The sequence below is a fragment of the Cetorhinus maximus genome, chromosome 3 (genome assembly GCF_964194155.1).
Source record: "Cetorhinus maximus chromosome 3, sCetMax3.hap1.1, whole genome shotgun sequence".
Lineage (NCBI taxonomy): Eukaryota > Metazoa > Chordata > Chondrichthyes > Lamniformes > Cetorhinidae > Cetorhinus > Cetorhinus maximus.
Genome location: NC_135881.1, coordinates 76096005 through 76122683, shown reverse-complemented (window position 1 = coordinate 76122683; position 26679 = coordinate 76096005). Strand labels below are relative to the sequence as shown.

General features: G+C 40.9%; 1 protein-coding gene across 8 annotated transcripts in view; it reads left to right on the top strand.

Moving 5' to 3' along the window:
- Window positions 1-26679, top strand: part of tpk1 (thiamin pyrophosphokinase 1) — a 369053-nt gene that overhangs the window by 166061 nt on the left and 176313 nt on the right. For 4 of the 8 annotated variants that reach the window (XM_078538589.1, XM_078538596.1, XM_078538590.1 and 1 more), the window contains exons 5-7: window positions 7275-7370; window positions 15721-15789; window positions 22678-22824. In XM_078538589.1, the coding sequence (XP_078394715.1) occupies window positions 7275-7370; window positions 15721-15789; window positions 22678-22824 (312 nt within the window). The remainder of the gene's footprint in view (window positions 1-7274; window positions 7371-15720; window positions 15790-22677; window positions 22825-26679) is intronic. The other 4 variants (XM_078538592.1, XM_078538593.1, XM_078538591.1 and 1 more) reach the window with 2 other exon arrangements.

Here is a 26679-nt window from a genome sequence, read left to right as displayed (position 1 = left end):
ATTCAACTTTTTAGTCCATGTGTAGATCAAGGCCGCTACTATGCAGTGGCTACATGAGTGGTATTTTCCACGAACAGGATGCTGCCGTCAGTCCAAAAAGCTGTTCTCTACCACACTCTCCCACAACATTGAGTATGAATTTCAGTGATGGTGCAATGCTAGGTATGTAGGCTGTATGTCCCAATGATTGGCTAATCAAAGGAACATGATGTTTGAGTTTGTTGTTCATAATGGGCAGAGTACAGATCATACTCAACTAGCCCGCACTTGCAAAACCCAAAATACAACATATTCACTGTCAGATCTGATGCCATGATTGGGCAACATTTGCTGCACCATCCTGAGTGTGCTAATAGTTACACTAACAACCAATTTAGGATAATCAGTTAAGCTCGTAATGTGGCTCAATTACACTTGCTAGAAGCAACACACATTCAGACAAAAGGACCAGATCTCTACAAACAAAAGGAATATGTTTAAACCTTGTGCCTTTTCCAAATTACCCAGGAGCTTGGGGAAGTCAAATTGATATAGGGAGTGACAAGGTATTGGAGGCAGACTTAAAAGCGGACAAATCTCCAGGTTCAAGTGATTTGTGTCTCAGACTGCTGAGGGAGGCAAGGGAGGAGATCGCAAGGGCTCTGACCCAAATTTTTAATTCCTCTCTGGCCACGGGGGAGGTGCCAGAGGATTGGAGAACAGCTAATGTGGTTCCACTATTTAAGAAGGGTTGTAGAGATAAGCCAGGAAATTACATACCAGTGAGTCTCACGTCAGTGGTAGAGAAACTATTGGAGAAAATTCTGAAGGAGAGAATCTATCCCCACTTGGAGAGGCAAGGTTTGATCAGGGATAGTCAGCATAGCTTTGCCAGAGGGAGGTCATGCCTAACAAATTTGATTGAATTTTTTGAGGAGGTGACCAGGTGTGTAGATGAGGGTAGTGCAGTTGATGTAGTTTATATGGATTTCAGCAAAGCCTTTGACAAGGTCCCACATGGGAGACCTATAAAGAAGGCAAATGCACATGGGATACAGGGTAATTTGATAAGGTGGATTCAAAATTGGCTTAGTTGTAGGAGACAGAGGGTGATGCCAGAAGGCTGCTTTAGTGACTGGAAGCCCGTGTCCAGTGGCATACCACAGGTGCTGGGTCACCTATTATTCGTCATTTATATAAATGACGTAGATGACTATGTGGGGAGTAGGATTAGTAAATTTGTGGATGATACAAAGATTAGCCGGGTGGTTAACAGTGAGATTGAGTGTCTTGGGCTACAGGAAGATATAGATGGGATGGTTAAATGGGCAGATAAATGGCAGGTGGAATTTAACCCTAAAAAGTGTGAGGTGATATACTTTGGAAGGAATAATTTGACAAGGAAGTATTCAATAAACGGCATGGCACTAGGAAGTTGTGAGAAACAAAGGGACCTTGGCATGTGTGTCCATAGATATCTGAAGGCGGAGTGACATGTTAGTGGGGTGGTGAAAAAGGCATTTCGGACACTTGCCTTTATCAATCGAGGCATAGCTTATGAAAGTAGGAAGGTCATGTTGGAGTTGTATAGAACCTTGGTGAAGCCACAGCTGGAGTACTGTGTGCAGTTCTGGTCACCACGTTATAGGAAGGATGTGATTGCACTGGAGGGGGTGCAGAGGAGATTCACCAGGATGTTGCCTGGGATGAAACATTTAAGTTATGAAGAGAGGCTGGATAGACTTGGGTTGTTTTTGTTGGAGCAGAGAAGACTGAGGGGCGACCTGATCAAGGTGTACAAGATTATAAGCGGCATGGACAGGTGGATAGGGAGCAGCTGTTCCCCTTAGTTGAAGGGTCAGTCACAAGGGGACACAAGTTCAAGGTGAGGGGCAGGAGGTTTAGGGGGGATGTGAGGAAAAGCTTTTTTACCCAGAGGATGGTGACAGTCTGGAATGCGCTGCCTGGGAGGGTGGTGGGCTTGGGTTGCCTCACATCCTTTAAAAAGTACCTGGATGAGCACTTGGCATGTCATAACATTCAAGGCTATGGGCCAAGTGTTGGTAAATGGGATTAGGTGGGTAGGTCAGGTGTTTCTCACATGTCGGTGCAGACTCGATGGGCTGAAGGGCTCTTTTGCATTGTGTGATTCTGTGATTCTGAGTCTATAATTCTCCGTTACTTTCTCCATGGCAATGCCTCAGCCAATCAGAAATGACTTGTCAACCAATCAGCACCCTTCTCTCCTGTAGTATAAATTGTGATTGTTTGAAATTTGGTATTCTTGTATTTGTCCTGATGAGTGCAAGACAAAAAGCATCAGCAACATGTCTCCCTTTTCAGCAATATTCAAGTTCTGTACTACTAATCAGCTGTTAAATTACATGTTTCCTCTTCCCAAACAACAACTGTGAAGCTTTTTGGTGGTAATGGAGGTTGTCCAAATGTGACCTGTAGTAATGGGTAATTATGCCACTTAAATTTTCAAATATTCAATTTGATTTCACCCTTTTCCTCTTCAAATAATTGACATAAAACATGGTCAGCATGAAATTTTTTCGCTGTGTTTTATAGAGTGTTTGAAGATGTCTACCATTCCACACTTTTTTGAGCCTTTTCTTGTAGCTGTTATCCATGGGTGAAAGGACATGCATTCTGTTGCCAGATTTCTGCCAGTATTGGTCTGAAACCAATTATTAAGAGATGTATGTGAGCTATCTTTGGTGACCTTTCAACTGTTTCCATACTTCCCTATGAGAATTGCCAGCTTTGTGCTAGTTGCCTTTCTTTGGTGACATGATTGAGATCAGTAGTTCATCTGTCATCATTGTAGGGCTGAACCCATGTCTGACCTATCACTGGCAGACAATCTTACGACGCTAACACGTTATGACTCAGTGCCACCCCAAAGAAGAAAGTATTGATTTATGTAGGATCTGCATTTAAACCCAGATCACCTTCCAGGCTCTATTTATTAACTATAATATCCTCCAAAGTGTTCAAATTTTCCAATTCCTGAGTTGAGCTCACCAGTTTCACTAGCCCTTTAAGAACACACTTGCACTGCAGCTTTTGGTCTGGGACCAGTTACTGAAGTTTTTCTTCGAGCAAGGAAGAACCCTGTTTACATTGCTTGGCTCCTGTTTGATTGTCCTGATTAGGAGGGAGCTCTGCTCATGCTTGGATATGTTTATGTACCAAGGTCTTTTCCAACAATTAGAAATTTAAATATGTAAACTTCCTACATTACAAAAGTGACTGCCCTTCAAAAGTACTTAATCGAGATGACCTGTGACCATGAAAGGCCCTATATAAATACAAATCTGTCTGCCTTCCTTTAGAGAGTGAGAAGGGGAGAATCCCTGCTCACTTTATTGTTTAAATTGATGTAAGGTAGGTTTAAAAAGCTCCCAGGAGATCCAAAGCACTTTAGCATTTGTAAACCATGTTTTGCACCATACTAGAGTTGCATTACATGTAGTGTCAAACTGAAATGATGTGTGACCACCACCACCAGAGAATCTCAGTTTGCTTAATTCTGAGAGCAGATTGGGCCATTATTCTTGATTGAGTCGGTGTAGAGTTAAAATCACTTTGCATCAGTGCCAATTTTGCATCAGTGCCAATTTTGCAGTGTAAAGGTACAAATGTAATTCTTTGTTCTTTGAGGCAGGCAATTGTAGGTTCAAGCCCCAGTCTTACACTTGATCATATAACCAATGGTTATACTTCAATGCAATAGAGAAGGAGTGCTACATCGTTGGATAAAGCTATCTACCCTAATTCAGGACATTAATTCTTGATGCTTGACGAAAAAAGGAACAGGTAGTTTTCCGGTGTCAAGGTCAACATTCATCCCTCAACTGTTTGTGGACCCTGAGTGGAGTAACGGCAGCCAGGCAGCAGGTGGATGGAGTGTAGGGTTGATAGGAGGGCACATGGTGCCCAACATACACAGGCACCTAGTGAATTGAAACTGCCGAAATTGTGGGATCTGCTCTCCTTATTCTCACACAGCGACCTCCTGAGAAACTGGCTGTTGCTGAGCTTCATAGTGTTAGCCCAGCTTCCCAAAGAGAGGGAAACAGGTCCATGTGACCCCAGCTGGTGCAAAAACTAGCCCATGTGACCAGGATATTGAGAGGTTGTGGCACAGTTTAAAAAAAATGAACACAAAGGCTGGATCTGGGAATGGAGTTTGAGGAAAATAATATTACTGCTGCTGCTTCAGTTATTATAAATGAACTGATTGACCAGAACCGGCCACGCAGTACACATGACTGTTACCGAGGGTTTGGATTAAGGTGATTCTGGTGAACCCACGCCATCAAGATTGCAGTGAGTGGAGCTGAGAAGGTTCTGCAGAATGTGCCATTTTGATGAAGACTATGCCCATAAGAGTCAGGTTGGTTGGGAGCTGCGTCAGGTGAGAATCAGTGGCTAAATCCTCAAAAGAACTGGATTTCTACCTGATGAAGTTCAGAGCTGTGAAGGACTTTGTGGCTGAAGTTTGTGCCAAAATGCTGAGTGGACTGCCCAGTAAATCCGTGAGATCTATTTTTGCTGTATCTGCTATTTAATGTGCAATTTGTAATTTATATTGACCACAAGTTGCCTGTTAATTCATGTTTCATTTATGTTGATTTTGCTCTGATTGCTAAAGTAAAAGTTATAAAAAAAAAGAGAAATCTTGTCCATTGGTTTTCCCTTTGGGGTTGTTCAGTAAATTCAGTTCTGTTAGTTTGGTCTCCACAGGATCGTAACACAACCAACATCACCATTACAGATTAACTGGCGATTCAATTCATTGCTGTTTGTAGGTTTCTGCTTGCTTGCAAAACAAGTTATTACATTTCAAAAAGTAATTCGGTGGTAATAACATGGCTCTGTTGTTAAACTAATAACCAGTTCCAAGCTTCTGAAAGGCTCTATTTAAATGTACCCTAAATGTTTGACTTCTCTGGCTGAATTTATAACCTCTTATTTTGAAGAATTATGAAAACACATGATGCACGATTAAGGTATTTTATTTGCCATGATTTTTGCCCTTTAATGGTTATTGTCACAAAACTATCATATTTTTCATAATAGTATCGTGGGATATTGTAAGGTAGGCTTATGTGTGTGGTCCTGTGGGTGATTGATTTAATTGAATTAGAGTCAAATAGACTGCAAGGTTGAAATTATCAAAAGAGTTAGGTGTAAAAAGGGTACTTGAAATGCTACTGTGTGAGCTAGGCTAAAAGTCTCAGCAGATAGGGTATGAACGAAATTTTCATTTTAAGATAAGTGGGGAGTTTTTTGATTTTCAAAGGGATGTAGGCTTTGCAACTAACAAGATAAATAGGACAAGGTTGTTACGTTTATTTTTCCCAAAAGGAAAAGGTCATATTGACAACATGAAAGATTTTTATATTATGGGAAAAGTAAATTGCAAAGACATATGGGAACAATGGGATTTACAGATTAAAGAAGAAGAAATATATTTAAAGAAGGATGGAAGGCTGTATCAGGGGTGGCCGTGTAAGATCTAAAAGATACACCGTGTGAAACAGGCTTGGGGGAAAAAGCCACTAACGACTTTGCAGAAGCCTACTGCTCCAGTAACCAAATTCATTTGAAGCCTTTGGATGTTTGTGGTAACCTTGCTGGATGCCTTTCTAAATTTAAAATCAATTTTGGACTGTTGCCTTAAAGGGGGTACGTAGTTGGGAGTCAGGTTAATTAGGAATTTTGGGATTTGTTATAAAATTAAGTAATGGTGTAACTGTAATCTTGTGTCTGTGTTTTAATTCTTTTATTTTGTTAATAAATGTTTTAATTTAGTTTTTGAAATCTCTAAAGGTTTTAGTGGATTCATTACTTCTGAGTTCAGTGCACAAACATTCTCGTAATAAATACAAATTGCAAAACCATTGTGATGGCATGACCAAGTTTCCCTTGTGGATTTGGTCAGCCTGGCAAATACCACCTGCCGTATCATAACATTATCATTAAATGGTTTGTTCTAATTTATTTTAATCCATAGACAAGACAACTGAATCAAGCTTTATTATTTCATATATGTCTTGCATAAAGGCTCAGAAAATAGATCTTCTACAAACCTTTGGTCAGACAAAGTCACGTGCCTGTGATAGAAATTTGAAACAAGCTGAGGAAATTTTCACTTTTCCCATTATTAGTGTCTTGGGACTCAAATATTCAACTGCTTTAGAATAAGTATAAATTACTTTTTTTAAAGGCATGGTTTAATAAATCTGACGTGCAAAGAATCTTAGAGCCCAATAAACTCATCTAAACAGTGGTAACTATCTTCTGCTCAGAATGACAAAACATGGGAAGTTAAGGTTCAGACAACTGGGCAAATTGTTTATAAGTTAGAAGTATTTCAGAAATACCCATTTCTTATAGTTAATAGGCTGCTATATGTTGGTCTTTTTTCAACTGGGAGTCCATTTAGTGGGGAAGCAGACAAAGCCCAAGTTTTGTCAACTTTTCTTTAACTTTCCTTTTCGGGCAAGACAGAGCAGGAATACTCCTCTGGGCCGCACAAGAAAGGCTTAGGCTTCCCTCATCATGGACGACCCCTTTCCCCGCGCCCCCCCCGCCCCCCACCACCATCTTTCCCAACAATAAGACACTTAGAAGGCCTCGACAACTGATCCCATTGTTTCACTGCACTTATTGGGTGGCTTGTAGGATTTTCGGCTGCAACCAAAAACACTCGGAACTGGTGGGAAGTTAGCCAGCAGGATTTAAGTAAGGCATAGGAGTTAAAAAATATCTTGGACTTGACCCAGCAGTGGGTGAGTTTCTATCACCATTGTCTATCCTCACAAAATTGGCCTGGAGTTTGAATCAAGGCCCATCTTTTTATTATTTTGTAATTTATAGTTGGAAAAGTTGAAGTGGAGAATGCTATTCTCAGTACCCACACTCCCACCCTCCCCCCTCCCTATCCCTATCTTTCCTTCTCTGGGACTTTCTGTGGATTAGAACTTTATGCAAGTGATACAGATCATTTGTCAGGCTTCTGCCAATTCTGCTAGAAAACTGGTCACTAGCAAGTAGTAAAAGCTACTCATGGGATAATCTAAATGCAATTTTTCATTGTGGGCAAACATCCGTGCCTTGCCCAGTTCTTCTCCTGACATGCCTGAAAGATAGTTTGTTATTCTAACTTGTCAAGCCCACTATGGAAGAAAGCCTGTTATTGTATTTGATTGTGGAGGCAAAATTTATAGGATATTAGTCTATTTCATTGTCTTCAATAATCTCTTCATATGTTTTTCTAGAAGTGTGAAATCATTGAAACACCGGATCAGGACCTCACTGACTTCACAAAGTGCTTACAGATACTACTTCAGAAAGTAAAGGAACAGGGGCTAGAGGTATTATGCAGACATGCAATTTTAAGACTTGCTTCAAATAACTCTGGACGAGACCATTATTTTTAAATGTATTTCCATCCATTGTTTTATCTCTACCTTTTAGCCTATTTTGATCCCTTCCCCCCCACCCCACCCCCATTAGAGCTATCTGTACCTTGCTTGTCCTGCTTTCTACCCTTAATGTCACCTATTAGCACATTTCTTAGCTAATATCTCCACCGTCAACACCTCTTTGTCCTTTTGTCTATGACATCTTTTGGCAATCTCCACTTATCACTGGCCCTCTATCCAGCTCTACCTGTACCCCCCCCCCCCCCCCTTAAACCAGTTTATATTTCATCTCTCTTCTATTTTTCCTTAGTTCTGTTGAAGAGTCATACGGACTCGAAACGTTAACTGTATTCCTCTCCGCAGATGCTGTCAGACCTGCTGAGTTTTTCCAGGTATTTTTATTTTTGGTTTTTGAAATGTTGTTTTTAAACCAAAAGCTCACTGTAAAAATAAAAATCCAAAATTTTCACTGTCATGAAATGTTCTAATCTGCATCTGAGCTGTGCCATTGCATCTTACTCCAGATATGTTATAAAATTCTACCTTATTAGAGTGAGGCTTATTCATCATGACCAAATGTCTCAATTTGCTGCAGTTAGTGAATTGGGTGCAGTTTGTCAAATTGTGCCATTTTAGGAAAGATGTAAAAGTAGTAGAAAAGGTGTGATGTAGATTTACTGGGATGTTATTAGCTATGAGAGATTATGAAGAGGGGATAGGGCTTTCTTCACTAGGGCTGAAGTGAAGGGGAACCCTGATAGAGATCCTGAAGATTAAGATGAGCATGTGATATGGTAAATAGTGATAAATTAGACAGAGAGATGGTAACAAGGGCATACAAAGTACAAAATTATTAAGAGAAGATAACCAGCCCTACAATATAGAATTATTGAAGCAGAGTTCAAAAGTTCTTTTGAAAGTATCTGAAATAGTTGCTTGAAAAATAAATATGAAAGGGTTTTCTGAGGAAGATAGTGGTGATATCAAGAGGACATCGACAGGCTGGTGGAATGGCCAGACCTGTGGCAGATGAAATTTACTGCAGAGAAGTGTGAAGTGATAAATTTTGGTAGGGGGAACAAGGGTAGGTAATATAAAATAAACTGTTCAATGCTAAAGGAGTTACAGAAACAGAGACCTGTACGAATTGTTGAAGTCGGAAGGGCAGATTGAAAACATGAGCGATCTTGTAAATAGCGGCATTGAGTACAAAATCAAGGAAATTATGGTAAACTTTTATATTTTAAAAAAACTGGTTTGGCCTCAACTGGGGTACTATGCATAACTCCAGGCACTGCATGTTTGGAAGGATGAGAAGAGTTTAGAGAGGGTGCAGAATGTCTCAAGAGATTAGGGACTTAAATTGCGTGGATAGATTGGAAAAGCTGAGATTGTTCACCTTAGAGAAGAGAAGGTTGAGAGGATGTTTGATAGATATATTCAAAACCATGAGGCATTGAAACAGAGTAGATGGAGAGAAATTGTTCCCATTGGCAGAAGGGTCAAGAACCAAAACACCAATTTAAAGTGATTGCCAAAAAAAATCAAAGGCGACACAAGGAAAAACCTTTTTATGCAGTGGGTAGTTAAGAATTAGAATGCACTGCCTAAGAGTGTGGTGGATGGAGATTCAATTGTGGCTTTTGAGAGGGAATTAGACTGAAAAAATTTGCAGGGTGACAGAGGTGTGGGATTAGCTGATTTGGTCTTGCAGAGGACCAGCATAGACGCAAAGCACCGAATGGGCTCCCTCTGTGCCATAACTATTCTGCGTAACAAGCAGGTGAGCGGTCCTAGATAAGCTGGCTAATGTGGAGAAAAACAGATTTGATGGCCGAATGATCTGTTGTTGTACAGTAGTTTTCTAAGATTGTATATAACTAATATGAATGGTGGAATTTATATTTTGCCCTAATTTAGGAAGTGGCATAATGTGCATGCCGTGATCTAGTTATATTTTGTTTTATTGTAGGTTTGTAATTGTTGACTTTGCCCTGATTCTGATCTTCATAGCATTTTACTCCATTTGCACGATGTCTCTGAAACATGGGGTTTGGCACTAGTTTGGCAGATAAATGGAACAAGTTCAAGTCCCAAGAACTGGTATACAAGAATTCCAAAACATTGCAGCTTCCCATAAACCTTGCACTCAGAAGTTGTACAATTACAAGTGGAAGCATTTTAAAAATTCGGTATGTGTTGGGCAAAAGTCTGTTAGCTTGTGGTTACTTATCCCAAAAAAAATTCTGTAGTGATTATGATCCCCTGAGTTATTCTTTGGCAATACTCAGGTACTGTAGCATGTGTTTATGTTACTGTACCAGTAATAATCCTGAGAACATTAGTTCACATCCCACAATAGCAGTGTAAAACTGGTGCTTGTGAAGCGGCCTAATTATCAGATAAGCCAATTAGGTCACTGAAGTTCTTTATCGAAGAAAAATCTGCTAACCTTACCCAATCTGACACATATCTGACTTTTAACTGTGACACAGCTGTATCAAACTGCTACAGCAATTCAAAAAGGAAGCCCACCACCACCAGCTTCTCATGAGAACTAGGTATGAAGGCCTTGCCAGTGATACCACATCCTGAGAACGAACAAATGAACTGCCATCTTCCCAGTGAAATGAGGATCTTAAATTAAAATATGGCTTTACTAGTGTTGCCAACATCCGAGAACCAAGTTTAAAAAATAATAATTTAATTATTTTTGCTATTTCTTGACCATAAAAAAATAGGGTGAACTGTGCTATTGGACATTTAGGGCAGACTTTTACATAAAATATCCAAATGAAGACCTATCAGAACAGACTCTTCTCCACCACAGATTCACTTATTTTTAAGTTAACTAGTCGATTAATAAAAAATAATTGGTCTACAAAATGGTATAGATTAGCAATGATTCCATAGCAAACTATACATGAAGGCAACAATCATTTTACCCAAAAACTTTCAAGCTAGCATTTTAATTGACAGTAACAATGTATAATGGTCTGTTTGGAAAGATGCTAAGGATGCTTGACATATCAGACTTGCACATAGGACCACTGATATCGTACTTTTACTTTTATTCTTTCATGGGATGTGGGCATCGCTGGCTAGGCCAGTATTTATTGCCCATCCCTAATTGCCCTTGAGAAGGTGGTAGCTGCCTTCTTGAAACGCTGGAGTCTATGTGTTGTGGGAACACCACAGTTCTGTTAGGGGCCTGGGGAGGGGGAGTTGCAGGATTTTGACCCAGTGACAGTGAAGGAACAGCAATATCGTTCCAAGTCAGGATGGTGAGTGGCTCAGAGGGGAACTTGCAGGTGGGGCTGTTCCCATGCATCTGCTGCCCTTGTCCTTCTGTGTGGCAGAGGTCGCTGATTTGGAAGGTGTTGTCGAAGGAACATTGGTAAGTGCATCTTGTAAATGGTACACACTGTTGCAACTGTGCATCAGTGGTGGAGGGAGTGAATGTTGAAGGTGGTGGATGGGCTTCCAATTAAGCAGGCTACTTTGTCGTAGATGGTGCTGAGCTCCTTGAGTGTTGTGGGAGCTGCACTCTTCCAGGCAACTGGCGAGTATTCCATTACACTCCTGACTTGTGCCTTGTAGGTGGTGGACAGGCTTCGGGGAGTCAGGAGAGGAGTTACTCGCTGCAGAATTCCCAGCCTCTGACCTGCTTTTGCAGCCACAGTATTTACATGGCTGGTCCAGTTCAGTTTCTTGTCAATGGTAACCCCTAGGATATTGATAGTGGAAGATTCAGTGATGGTAATACCATTGAATGTCAAGGGGAGATGGCTAGATTCTCTCTTGCTGGAGATGGTCATTGCCTGACACTTGTGTGGTGTGAATGTTAATTGCCACTTATCAGCCCAAGCCTGGATATTGTCCAGGTCTTGCTGCATTTGGACATGGACTGCTTCAGTATCTGGGGAGTCGGGAATGGTGCTGAACATTGACCAGCCATCCACAAACATCACCACTCCTGACCTTATGATGGAGGGAAGGTAATTGATGAAGCGGCAGAAAATGGTTGGCTCGAGGACACAACCCTGAGGAACTCCTGCAGCAATGTTCCGGGACTGAGATGATGGTGAGGGAGTCCAGAACCAGGGGTCACAGTCTGAGGATATGGGGTAGACCATTTAGGACTGAGATAAGGAGAAATTTCTTCACTCAGAGAGTGGCAAGCCTGTGGAATTCGCTGCCACAGAAAGTAGTTGAGGCCAAAACATTGTATGTTTTCAAGAAGGAGTTAGATACAGCTCTTGGGGCGAAAGGGATCAAAAGATATGGGGAGAATGCGGGAGCAGGCTATTGAGTTGGATGATCAGCCATGATCATAATGAATGGCAGAGCAGGCTCGAAGGACTGAGTGGCCTACTTCTCCTATTTGCTATGTATGTTTCTATGTATGATTGACCTCCAACAGCCACAACCATTTTTGTGCTAGGCATGATTCCAACCAGTGGAGAGCTTTCCCCCTGACTTCCATTGACTTCAATTTTGCTAAGGCTCCCTGATGCTACACTCGGTCCAATGTTGCTTTACTCATAGACTCTCAGAAGTTTACGGCACAGAAGGAAGCCATTCAGCTCATCATGTCCGCATTGGTCAACAAAGATCTGACTACACTAATACCATTTTCCAGCATTTGGCACATAGCCCTGGAGGCTATGGCAATGCAAGTGAATATCTAAATACCTCTTAAATATTATGAGAGTTTCTGACTCAACCACCCTTTCAGGCAGTGAGTTCCAGACTCCCACAATCCTCTGGGTGAAAAAATTTCTCCTCAACTCCCCTCTTAGCCTTCTACCTCGTACCTTAAATCTATGCCCCCTGGTTATTGACCCCTCTACTAATGGAAAAAGTGCCTTCCTATTCACCCTATCTATGTCCCTCATAATCTTATACACCTCTATCAGGTTCCCTCTCAACCTTGGCTGCTCCAAGGAAAACAACCCCAGCCTATTCAATCTTTCCTCATAGCTCAGACCCTCCAGCCCAAGCAGCATCCTGGTAAATCTCCTCTGCACCCTCTCCAGTGTAATCATATTCTTCCTATAATGCGGTGACCAGAACTGCACGCAGTACTCCAGTTGTGGCCTAACCAGCATTTTATGCAGTTTCAACATAACCTCCCTGCTCTTGTAGTCTATGCCTCAGCTAAAAAAGGCAAGTATCCCATATGCTTTCTTAACCATCTTATCTACCTGCCCTGCTGCATTCAGGGATCTGTGGACATGCACACCAAGGTTCCCCTGATCTTCAGTACTTTCCAGGGTCCTACCATTCATAGTGTAATCCCTTGCCTTGTTAGCCCTCTCCAAGTGCATTACCTCACACTTTTCTGGGTTGAATTCTATTTGCCACTGCTCTGCCCACCTGACCAGTCCATTGATATCCTCCTGCGGTTTATGGCTATCCTCCTCAATATTTACCACCCTACCAATTTTTGTGTCATCCGCGAACTTCTTGGTCTTACCCCCTACATTTGGTCCAAATCATTTATGTACACCATGAACAGTAAGGGCCCCAGCACCAAGCCCTGCGGAACCCCACTGAAAACAGACTTCCAGTCACAGAAACATACCTCTACCATCACCCTCTGCTTCCTGCCTCTCAGCCAATTTTGGATCCAATGTGCCACTTTGCCTTGAATCCCATGGGTTCTTACTTTCTTGACCAGTCTGCCATGAGGGACCTGATCAAAAGCCTTGCTAAAGTCCATGTAGACCACATCAAATGCATTACCCTCATCAACACTCCTGTTTACCTCCTCAAAACATTCGATCAAATTTGTCAAACACGACCTTCTCTTAACAAGTCCATGCTGACTATCCCTGATTAATCCATGTCACTCCAAGTGCAGATATAATCTGTCCCTCAGAATTTTTTCTAGTAACTTCCCCACCAGTGAGGTTAGACTGACTGGCCTGTAATTTCCTGGTCTATCCCTTCCTCCCTTTTTTAATAGTGGAACAATGTTAGCAGTCCTCCAGTCCTCCGACACTTCACCTGTGGCCGGAGAGGATTTGAAAATTACTGCCAGGGCCCCTGATACTTCTTCCCTTGCCTCCCTCAACAGCCAGGGATACATCTCATCCGGGCCTGCGGATTTATCCACTTTTAATGCTGCTAAACCTACTAGTACCTCCTCTCCCTCTATGTTAATTTCCTCTGATAATTCACAGACCTCCACCCTGATGTCTATACCTGTGTCATCCTTTTCCATTGTGAAGACTGACGGAAAGTATTCATTAAGGACTTTACCCACGTCTTCCGGGTCCACACACAAATTACCTCTATGGGTCTCTAATCGGCCCTACTCCTTCCCTCGTTATTCTCTTGCTCTTTGTATATTTTAAAAAACCCTTTGGGTTTTCCATTATTCTACCCACCAATGCTTTCTCATGCACTCTCTTAGCTTTCCTAATTTCCTTTTTAAGTTCCCCCCTACACTATTCATACTCCTCTAGGGACTCTGCCGTATTGAGCCCTCGGTATCTGCCATAAGCTTCTCTTTTTTCCTTAATTCTAACCTTTATGTCCCTTAACATCCAGGGTTCTCCAGACTTGGTTCCCCCACTTTGTCTTTATGGGAACATATTTGCCCTGTACTCTCGCTATTTCCTCCTTGAATGCCTCACACTGCCCTGACACAGTTTTATCTGCAAGCAGCTGCTCCCAGTCCACTTGGGCCAAATCATATCTTATCTTAGTAAAATTAGCCTTTCCCCAGTTTAGAACTTTTATTCCTGGCCCAACCTTATCCTTTTCCATAACTATCCTAAATCTAACTGAGTTGTGGAACTATCTCCAAAATGCTCCCCTACTGATATGTCTTCCACCTACCTGGGCTCATTTCCAAATATTAGGTCCAGAACTGCCCCCTCCCTTGTTGGGCTTTCTATGTACTGGTTAAAAAGGTTCTCCTGGGTGCAACTTAAGAATTTTGCTCCCTCCTTACCTTGCACACTAAAACTGCTCCAGTTAATATTTGGGTCGTTAAAATCCCTTGCTATTCCTGCCTTATTATTCTTACATTTATCTGAAATTTGTTTACATATTTGACCCTCTATCTCTGCCTGACTGCTTGGGGGCCTAAAGTACACACCCAACAGCGTGTTTGCCTCTTTTGTGTTTTATACTTCTACCCATATGGCCTCATTTGATGATCCTTCCAGGATATCATCCCTCCTCACTGCTATAATTGATTCCTTGATCATTACTGTGACCACCCCCCCTTCTCTTTTCTCCCCCTTGCTATCTCATCTGAGTACCCTATAACCATGAATGTTGAGCTGCCAATCCTGTCCTTTTAGCCAAGTCTCGGTCATAGCTATGATATCATACTCCCATGTGCCTATCTGTGCTCCCAGCTCATCTGTCTTATTCCTCAAGCTTCATGCATTAAGATATATTCCATTTAGCCTTGCTAAACTCATTTCTTTCTTCTTTCACACTTCTGTTTTTTGCTTTCTTACATTTGCCACTATCAGCACCTCTTTTAGCCCTTACCACTACCCTTAACACTCCCTTTGTCCTTTTGTTCATGACATCTTTGTCAATCTCTGCTTTGCCCCCACCTATCTATGGCGTTCCACCCAGCTTCACCTGTTGCACACTCCTTAAACAGTATAAATTTAATCACATTTCTACTTTCGCTCCGAAGATGAGTCATACAGACTTGAAACGTCAGCTTTGTTTCTCTCTCCACAGATGCTGTCAGACCTGCTGAGGTTTTTCAGCATTTTCTGTTTTTGTTTCAGATTTCCAGCATCTGCAGTATTTTGCTTTTGTCACATGAAAGTCTAGTTGGGAACAACAAGCTGTGATGGTTGAGGAGGAGATGAATACAAGTTGAGGACATAATTGAAAAATACGACATTACATCAATACAAGATTTTAAAATGTGAAGGCTTTAATAGCTAAAATAATTTTGAAGGAAGCCTTAAGGAATGGAAGAACATTATAAACCCCAATGAACAAGAAGAAAGAGATGAATATGAAAAGGAAAAAAATAGAAAGAAGGGATGCAATGGACAAAACAAAGAAAATAAAACATAGCAACTTGGAAAAAAAGCTTTTTTTGGCCGAGTTGGAATATTTTGCCATTCAGCGTCCACGATGGTTGGTCTCCTATGTCAGTGGTTCTCAAACTTTTTTGGTTGAGTAACCCCTTTTCAAATAGAGTAGTAATCACAGATCCATCTAAATTATATACTATACAATACTCAGTAAATGAAAATAATGTAAAATGTGTTTTAATAATGCTTTCAATAAAACAAATATTTCCTTAAAGATATCAGTGAGATGGGTGTGCCTACTTCACACTGCAGAGTCCATCTATTCTCGTATCCTCCCCTCCCAGGTGAGATAGCCAGCCCCACCTGCTGCACTTGTGGTGACTGTACTCCACCCCAGCCTTCCAGCTCATGTTCCACATTATTCCACGGATTCCATGGCAAGTCTCTGCAGAACCCAGTTTGAGAACCACAATTATATAATAATCGCACCTCAGAATATCACTCCCTAATACATTAGTGATGTTTTTGAAATCCCACACATACTCCTGCTTGTGACTTTGACAAGCCATTATTGCCAATTCTTTTTGTACTTGGGATGTGTGCAGTGCTGTTTAGGTTGCTTTGAATGCCAATTCCTTGTTGGCCTGTGAAGGTCTTCTCCTTAAATCTTGATCTACTGCTGAATTATAGACATGATCATATTGTGGACTGATGCTCATTAGGAACTGAGCAGCAATTACCAAAGTTAATTTCACACAGTACTCTTGCAGTTAAGAGAGAAACTAATGCACAGCATTTGAGGCCAAGACCCAAAGGAAAAACGAAGCAGATGTTAGTGGCAAGTGATGTTTCTGACTTTGGATGCTAACTTTCTTAAGAAGTCTGCTGTTTTGAACGTACTACATTGAAAGATAAACTTTACAATGTTATTTTTTGCCTACACACAGTGTGAGCTGAATTGTCCCCCCGTTGGGGGGGAAGTTGACGGGCAGGCGCGCTTCCGATCGGCGCCCCCGATCGGAGGCGCGGCGCCATTTTACGTGGGCAGGCCAATTAAGGCCCGCCCAGCGTGACGTCCGCAGGGAAGTGCTATGCGCTCCCTGTGCAGGCGGGGGGGGATTCCTATAATTGAAAGTGCGCACTCATCTCCCTGAGGCTAAGTGCAGCCTCAGGGAGATCGGCTCTAAATGTGAAAAAGCTCAAAGTAGAAAAATAAAATTTCCCTAACATGACCCCTCATGTGACAATGTCACATGAGTTGGGACATGTTCATAATTTGCAAAAAAACTTTATTAAAATTTTTAAAACCCTACATGAAACCTCGTCCCACCTGTGGATGAGGCTTCATGTTTTTTCCAGTTCCCGCCGGGGCTCCTGGCCTGCCCGCCAACCTTAAGGTTGGACGGGCAGGTCCACTAATTACTTTAATGACTCTGTCAATTGCCTCAATTGGCCATTGACAAGTCGGCAGGCGTGCAGCTGATTTTGCTGCGCCCTCGCCTTCCTGAAAGTTTAAATGGGGCACGGTGATGTTGGGAGTTCTGCCCGACATCACCGCGCCTAATTTTACACATTAGCGAGCGGGACCCACCCCCGCTCACCGGCGGGAAAATCCTGCCCTATATCTGGCTTACACACAATATATCACCATTAATAGGAAAACAATATTTTATGTTCAGGAAAAGCTGAAGAACCCTTTCATATTTTTAATTGAAATTTTGAGATCTAGGAAAATAAAGTGTGCCCCTTCCTTCTGTTGTAAAATCTTGGAATGCTGTAAGCTAAAATAGTAAATGAAGCGCAACTTAGTTTCATCTTAAATCTGTCCCCTTTTGCTATGTTGTTAGTTAACGATGATTCTGCTGGGAAACTGACTCACATCTGATGAGTGCTGATCAGTATGTCTACAAAACCTGAAGCTGAGGCCAGTGATACCCTGACCATTAGTGTGCTGCCTGACATCAGCATTTTCAACACAGATCAAGGATAACTGACTTGACTATTTGATTCATTAGCACAAAATATGGCACATTTGCTTACTGCCTTCCTGAAAGGCTGTTTAAATTTGGGCACAAAGATTCTATACATTAGACCGTTAGGAGATTATTATTTTGGCCAGGTGAAGTATTTGCATTATTAAATAAAGCATATAAAGGACAGAACAAGTAAGTATCATTTGTTTATGGGTTCTATCATATTTTAACCCATGCCTCACACGGTATTTCAGCAATAAAATAAGATTTTTTTTTTATAAGTAACATTTAAAGTATTAGTTTTTTTGTAAATATAACATGGTTTATGATTTTTGATGAATAATCTGCAGAAATTAGAATAATGGTTAAAATTGAGCTTTCATAGAATAACATCATAGAATTTTACCTCAGAAAAGGGGTCCATTTGACCTCCTATGCCACACCCAGCTTTGAAAGATGTACCTACTTAGTCGCATTTATTTTATAAATATTCACTTTCAAAATATTTATACACATTATTCTAAAACCTATTTTGGATTCTACTTCCAGCACTGTTTCTAGTGGAGCAATCCATGTCCTAACAATCCCTGCATGATATTTTTAAAAAGTTCTGGACCTCTTCCTTAGTTCTTCTGGTGATAATCTTAATTTTATGCCCTCTTAATTACTGACCCACCTGACCAGTGAATATGTTTGTACACAATTTGCATAATCAAATTGCTCTCAGTTTTGAGCACCTCTGTCAGATTTCCTCTTAACCCTCTATGTGGTCTCTCACGATAACTAAAGCCTCATGTCCCTGATATCACTTTACTGGATCTCTGCTGACCAACTCAATGGCTTTGGTATCCTTATTGAAGCAGGACAACTTTTCTCAAGAGCAAAATAATTTATTTTCTGATTTCCACCTAACTTTTAATTCCCCTCCCTCAAATTTTAAGCAGTTTTCAAGGGCCCAAATATATGCCAAAATTCCTGAAGATTTTTCTTTTGTTAATTTAAGGAAAATGAAAATAATTATTCAACTTGAATAAGTTGTCTTCCTTGATTGTATTCCATGATCACAGAAGCTTGGGGACCATTGTGTCCCACTGTCCAATCACACACGTTTTTCCCTATCTCCCTGCTGAACACGGTTGCTCTTGTCAGGCTGAACACATCTATCTTGAATCCCAGTGTGGTTTCAGAATTGGAAGAACCACAATCAACATTATCTCTCAGTCCAGCAGCTGCAAGAAAAATGCCTTGAATAAAAGACACCACTATATATTGCCTTCATCAGTATCACCAAGGCATTCAACCATGTGGGCAGAGGCAGTCTATTTAAGATGAAGAAAATTTGTTGCCTGCCAAAGTTGCTCAATGGGATCTCCTCTTTCCATGACAACATGATGGGTAAGGTCAGCTATGCCAGGACAACATCGGAACCCTTTGAGATCCGCAGCGTAGTTGAACAGGGTTGTATTCTGCCACTGACTCTTTGGTATTTTCTTCTCTTTCCTGCTGTCATTAGCCTTCAGGTCATCTACAGATGGTATCTGCTTACGTATCAGAACTGATGGAAAACTGTTTAGCCTTTCCCATTTGTGATCCAAGAAAAAAAGTGTGCCAACTCCTCATCAGAGAGCTGCTTTACGCTGATGATGGCAGACTGGCATTCCACACCAAGGAACACCTTCAGTGGCAAATGGACACACTCTCTCACACCTATACACTCTCACACCTGTAAAGAGTTTGGTTTGACCATCAGCATCAGGAAGACAAGTGTCATGGTCCACATGTTGCCATTACTGGCATCAATCAGCATTGACAATGTGACGCTGGAGATTGTTGGTAGCTCCACATATCTGGATTCCACAATCACCAGCAATCTGTCACTTGATGCTGGAATCAACACGCACATTGCAAAAGCTGCAGTCGTAATATCAAAGCTGAGTAAAGGAATGGAACAACAACCTGACCGAGAACACCGAACTGCGAGTCTACCAAGCCTGCTCAGTGCACTCCTCTGCAGAGCTGAGACCTGGACAAAATATGCTAGGCAGGAGAAAAGGCTGAACAATTTCTACCTTCGCTGTCTCAGACGTATCCTCGGCATCTCTTGGCAAGCCAAGGTTACCAACTCAGAGGTCTTGGAGTGTGCTAATTCCATCAACAGACGCTCTTTGCATTGGATGGCGTATACCCAAAGATCTTCTGTATGGTGAACTGGCCTCTGGATCATGACCTGGTGGATGTCCATACCTCTGCTACAAGGACACCTGCAAGCAAGATTTGAAGATGGCAGACATTGACACAGACACCTGGGAGACAATCACTGATGGACGTGACCTCTGGAGGCTGACTGGAGAGGCATTGGAAAATGTGAGGAGAAACAGAAAGCTCAGCTGGCCGTAAAGAGGGTCCAGAGAAAACAGAAGCCAGCAAATCATGCACCTTCTCAGCCCACTATCTTCCTCTGCAGTAAATGCGGCAGAGACTGCAATGTCAGAGGGTGGGTGGGGGGGGTTCCTAAATCGTGCCAGGCAATGCTTAACACAGAGTTGACTACCAAGGCACAAACCATCATCTCACGAGACAGAATGCTGTCAAACAAACCCCTCCTTTCCCTTCTGAATCAATTATTCATCCATCTCTTGTTTAAAGGCATTAATTAGCATAGCATTAACTCTTTCAGTCTGGGGTCTAATCTATTTGAGTACAACTCTGTGAAGGAAATTGGGGGAATTCCTTCTAATCTTACATAATCTTATATAATATGGTACTTGTTCCTAAGTTCTAATTCACAGTCCAAGTTAAGTAGATTGATTACACCTACATTTAAAAAATGCAAATCTCTCTTATTTTTCTTTCTTTTTGTTATCTAGTTATACCAAAATTTTGAAGACTAAATTGTGCTTCCTCTCCATCTTCTGTATGCCAGTGAAAATAAACTCAGTCCTGTGGTTCTAACTTCATAACTTGGTGCCCAAAGTTCATAAACCATGCCTTCTCTTCTCTTTGCCACCTTTAATACAGCCCCCATGCTCATAGTGGACCTATACTGAGCAATTTCCATTATCATAGACATCAATTATAAAGGCACCACTTACAACATATTAAGCATTTTGACTATTTTGGGCAATTCAGTAAGCTTTTTTGCACCTTGCTAAAGTGTGATTATCTTAATTATGTAATCTTCTCCACTTACCATTTTTAAAGCTCCACTGATTTCAGGCAAATTGGAATGTTTAATAAATGTCTTTCATCTTGTACTGCTAATTGTTCACCTGGTTTGATGGAGCTGAGTGGCTCTGTGCTACAGACATTGACACTGATTGTATCAGGAGAGTGCTGATCAGTGGCTCAACGATGGGAGTACATGTATTTACTCATTGTAAAGGCTCATGTTCTGTTGTCCTGACTTTCCTCTTTAGGATGTTGGTGATTCTTACATAAGCAGTCGAGCTGGAAAATTGTGCTATGATGCAACTTTGGGCAGGATACTGGAATGTCCTTATTATGCACTCCCGGTTTTGTCATCCACCATTTTTGAGAAGCAAATCACCTTAATGCCAATGCGTTACTATATGTGGTGGGAACTGTAAGTCATAGGAACATATGAAATAGGAACATGAGTAGACCATATGGTCCCTCCAGACTACTCCATCATTCATGATTGATCTTCTGCTTCAACTCCACTTACTCGTCCAATCCCCATATTCCTTGATCCCCTGAGAGACCAAAAATGTATCTATCTTAGCCTTAAATATACTCACCGATGGAGTATCTGCAACCCTCTGGGGGAGAGAATTCCAAAGATTCACAACACTGAGTAAAGAAATTTCTCCTCATCTCAGTGCTAAATGATCGACCCTTATCCTAAGATGGTGCCCCAATGTTCTAGATAATCTAGTTAGGAGAAACAACTCTTAAATTTCTACCCAATCAAGTCCCTTCAGAATCTTGTATGTTTCAATGAGATCATTCCTCATTCTTCTAAACTCCAGAGTGAATAAGCCCAATTTGCTCAACCTCTCATCATAGGACAGCCTTCTTATTCTAGGAACAAACCTAGTCAACCTTTTCTGTATAGCCACCAAGTCAAGTATATGCTTCCTTAGACAAGACAATCAAAACTGTGCACAGTACTCCTATACAATTGTAGCAAGACTCCTTATTCTTGTACTCCAATTCCCTTGCAATAAAGATCAGCATGCCATTTGCCTTCCTAATTGTTTGCTGAACCTGCATGCTAACTTTGTGTTCCTTTACAAGTACACTCAAATCTCTCTGAACATCAACATTTAAAGGTTTCATGCCCTTTCAAAAATATTCTGATTTTCGATTCGTATTATCAACGTGAATAACTTCACACTTTCCCACTTTATCTATCACCTGTTGCCTTGTATATATCTTAACCTGTACATATCTCTTTGCAGTCGCAGTGTAGAATAGAAGTTATGGATTTTGTGGTATGACTTAATTGAAATACATTCAATGCTATGGAAAATGGGAGCATTGTGAATTTGATTTGTTCTGAAGAAATGGCACAATTCATAGAAAAATACAAACATATGAAATTGATTAGCAGGAAAATACTAGCTGCCGGCCTCACAACTTGATAATTGGAACATTCCCCTCCTCCTTCCCACACCACGCTGCAGCAAAGTCATCTCTTTGGGGGGGGGGGGGGGGGGGGGGGGCAAAAAAGGAGGAAAAATTCCATGGCCAATAAGGGAAAAAATGCTTTGGGAAAATTCTTCTCCCACCCATAAACTGAGGCCAACTTATCCTGTAATTCAGAACCAGAATGCATCTCTTTTACTAACTAAGGATAGACAGTTTGATAATCAGACCATTATTGATATATTGCATTATACTTTCATCGAATTTCTGCTGAGGCATGACAATTTCTGCACATAAAAGAAAGCACATTACTAAGTTCAAAGCTTCAGAAATCTGCAGAATGACTTATCTCAAAGGAATAATTATTGCTACTGTAATCGTTTAAAATGTTAGATCATGGAATTACATCAATCAATCAAGGCCTCGACAGTGGGCTAAAGTTAGGGTTTTTGAAATCACAAAGAAGTCCGATTTGAATCTAATTGCTTCTGACATTCACCATTCAGAACAATAAGCTACTGACTCTAGTGTCAGAAATTAAAGTCTTGACTGTTTTTTAAATGAATATTGGGTCTTTATATTCTGTAACTGAGATGGAAAGGACAAGAGAATGATGAAATATTAATGGAAGTACTGTCATTTTTGTGCTAGGTCGATGATGTTATCGTGCTTGGTGGGCTTGGTGGACGCTTAGACCATATCATGGCCAATGTGGCGACACTCTTCCATGCCATAAAGATAACTAAGCTACCTGTTATCATCATTCAGGAGACATCCCTGGCCTACTTACTGCAACCTGTAAGTATTTAACAACTGCAATAAATTGTTCTTGCAAAGACGTTGATTGACAAAAATCTTTTGATAAATTATTTTTTACCAGGAATTCATCTTTCCAGTATTGTTGATTGATTGACAAATGTTGTATATCATAGTAACTTTCACTTTAACACATTCTTTTAAGTGGCATAATCTCTCTCTGATATAGGAATTCCACAGCATGTTCATTTAAAAAAAAACTATACCTTGAAAATATGATTCAACAGTGGTTAGCTAAGCAATATTGTATCAGGAAAATTGAATACCCGATGCCAGACAGAGCATCAGGAGAGGATGAACGGGAAGCAGGAATTACTTTCAATACATTCGTATTTAATGGAAACATGGAAAAAAAAACTTACCTTTTGTAAAGGTTAATTCTTAATACTGATTTTCACAAGCCAAAATAATCCTAAAATTTGCTGGTTCCCTTGCAGAACGATGCTGAATAGGAATTCAAACTATATAAACAGCAGATCTTAAGCCTAACTAGATATTTACCTGGATCCCTAAAGTAGAATATAAAATGTGTGTGTTAATGTATAATTCACATTTTTAAAAAAGCCAAATAATTGATAGAGTTTGGGGAAAGAAAAAAAAAGTGGTGATTGATCTCTAAAAAGCCTAATTTAAGTAACACCAACAGTAAGCATGGGCTTTCCCTTCAGTGGAATTTATTTGGCTGATGTCCAAGACTGTAAACAATTGATAAAACGTAGGTGTGAGATTTGCACTTGTAAGAATTATACCTGAGGCATCATCTTGGGCCAGAAGCCCAAACTTGGTGACAACCAGTCAGCTGCATCAAATCACATGAGCTCCAGAGAATGGATAGCTGGCTTTTTTTTTTACCTTCTGTGTTTTTTTTGGTCTATATACTGCTTCTCTTTTCACAATTCACCTGGACATGGGTTCTGTAAGTGTTTCTTTTTTGCTGCAGTGTTCAGTCTGAAATTTATAAAGAGAGGACTTTCAATCTGTTGCCAATATAATGGTGCTCACCAAAGTTATGGAAGGTGATCTTGAATGTCAAATAATCCAAGGGAAAACACAGGTTCAGGAAAGGGAGGGTGTCACCAACGGAAATAATCAAAGGACAAGATTGCACATTTTAAGACTCCTATTGTTACAACTAAAATCAACATAGGGCTAAACAATACTTAACAGGCAACTAACACTTCAAACTAAAGAAAAGATATTTTCACGTTAACTAACTAATGCAACTGAAATTTGCCACTAGAGAAAAAGTACTAGGGAAACAAATGGGGCTAACGGCCGATAACTCCAAAAGATCCATCAGTCCTGTCCCCTTTCATATGAACAGAAAACCAACATTTACAAGTAATTCTGCTCAGCTGTTAACACAAAAACAGTTCACCCAGCTCTTCACAGCTATAGCTGCTGCTTCTCCAAACAGCAGTAATCCCTTTCTCTCCCCATGTCTCTGTATCCAAAAAAACAGCTGTCCCCCTTTCAATATCAAGGTGTAAAAGCTGTTGCTTGATTTTCAAGAGGTCTTGGTTTGGCTCCTTCCCCATGACAAGCAGACCACATGGACCTGTCTCCATGCGGAGATTTAGTATGACCATCATACGCCTTAAATTAAAGGCAACATTTTAAAACATAACTGTCTTCTAAAGTTCAACATGCATGAAGTAAGATGCTGGAGTGGGTGGGGAGGGAGGGAGGGGCTAAGTGACTGGTAGGTAGGTGGCTGGGGAGAGAGGGAGGGAGGCCATGAGTGGGTGGAGGTTCGGGGTTTGGGAAGAGGGGTATATGGGGGGATGGGGGAGAGGGGCTTCATTGAATCACTTGTTGCCACAGAGCACGGAGAGTTTGGCTGAAGCCACATGAGTATATAAAATAACATTTTTATGGAGTACTTCAAAAACACAGATTTTCATATCTATGTGATGTTTTATTATATGTTGATCTACGTGAACTTTAATTATAACTTAACGAATGTTCCTATGCTTGTTTTTTGCTGCTTTATTTTTGCTGGCACCTAATTTCAAGAGATTTTTTGTATATATATATATATATATATACATATATACTCATTCATGAAATGTGGGCATCGGTGGCAAGGCCTTTGCCCATTCCTAATGGCCCTTGAGAAGCTGGTGTTTAGTTAACATGGGATCACGTTGGAAGACAGTTTGCGAAGCATTGCTGTAGCCCTTTGCTTCATTTGGCATGTACATAATCTAGTAAGATCGGGTTCTACATAGGAACATTTGAACATACGAATTAGGAGCAGGAGTAGGTCACTCGGCCCCTCAAGCCTGTTCTGTCATTCAATAAGATCATAGCTGATCTGATTGTAACCTTAACTCCACGTTCCTGCCTACCCCCGATAACCTTTTACCCCCTTGCTTATCAAGAATCTATCTACCTCTGCTCCAACTGTCTTTTGAGGAAGAGAGTTCCAAAGACTCACGATCCTCAGAGAAAAAAATTCTCCTAATCTCTGTCTTAAATGAGTGACCCCTTATTTTTAAACTGTGTCCTCTAGTTCTAGATTCTCCCACAAGAGGAAACATCCTTTTCATATCCACCCTGTCAAAAGCCCTCAGGATCTTACATGTTTCAATCAAGTCGCCTCTTGCTCCTCTAAACTCCAGTGGATACAAGACTAACCTGTCCAACCTTTCCTCATAAAACAGCCCACCTATTCCAGGTATTAGCCTACTAAACCTTCTCTGAACTGCCTCCAACGCATTATACATCCTTTCTTAAATAAGGAGACTAATGCTGTACACCGTACTCCAGATGTGGCCTCACCAATGCCCTTTATAACTGAAGCATAACATCCCTACTTTGGAATTCAATTCCCCTTGCAATAAACAATAACATTCTACAAGCTTTCCTAACTGCTTGCTGTACCTGCATGCTAACCTTTTGAGATTCATGCACTGGGACACCCAGATTCTCCTGCCTCTCAGAGCTCTGCAATCTCTCATCATTTAGATAATATGTTGTATTTTTATTCTTCCTGCCTAAATAGAGACATTTTGCATTTCACATTTTCCCACATTATACTCCATTTGTCAGATCTTTGTCCACTCACTTAACCCTAACCTATTTCCCCTTGTAGCCTTCTAATGCCCTCTTCACAACTTACTTTCCTATCTATCTTTGTGTCATTAGCAAATTTAACAACTTTACCTACGATCCCTTCATCCAAATCATTTATATAAATTGAGGTCCCAGCACTGATCCCTGTGGTACACCACCTGTTACATCTTGCCAGCCAGAAAATGATCCATTTATGCTTACCCTCTGTTTTCTGTTAGCTAACCAATCGTTTATCCATGCCAATATGTTACCCCTACATCATGAGCTTTTATTTTCCGCAATAACCTTTGATGTGGCATCTTATCACATGTCTTCTGGAATTCTAAGTACAGTACATCCACTGGTTCCTCTTTATCCATAGCACAAGTTTCTTCTTCAAAGAACTCCAATTATTTGATTAAACATGATTTCCCTTTCACAAAACAATGTTGACTTTGCCTAATTTCCTTTAATTTTTCTAAGTGCCCTGCTATAATTAATGTCTCTAATAATAGTTGCTAACATTTCCCCTGTGACAGATGTTAAGCTAACTGGCCTGTGGTTTCCTGACTTCTGTCTCTCTCCCTTTTTGAATAAAGGGGTTACATTCACTATTTTCCAACCTAATGGAATCTTCATGAATCTAGGGAATTTTGGAAAGTTAAAACCAATGTGTTAACTATCTCACTAGCCATTTCTTTTAAGACACTAGGATGAAGTCCATCAGGACCGGGGGACTTGTCAGCCCGCAGCGTCAATAATTTGCTCGGTACTACTTTC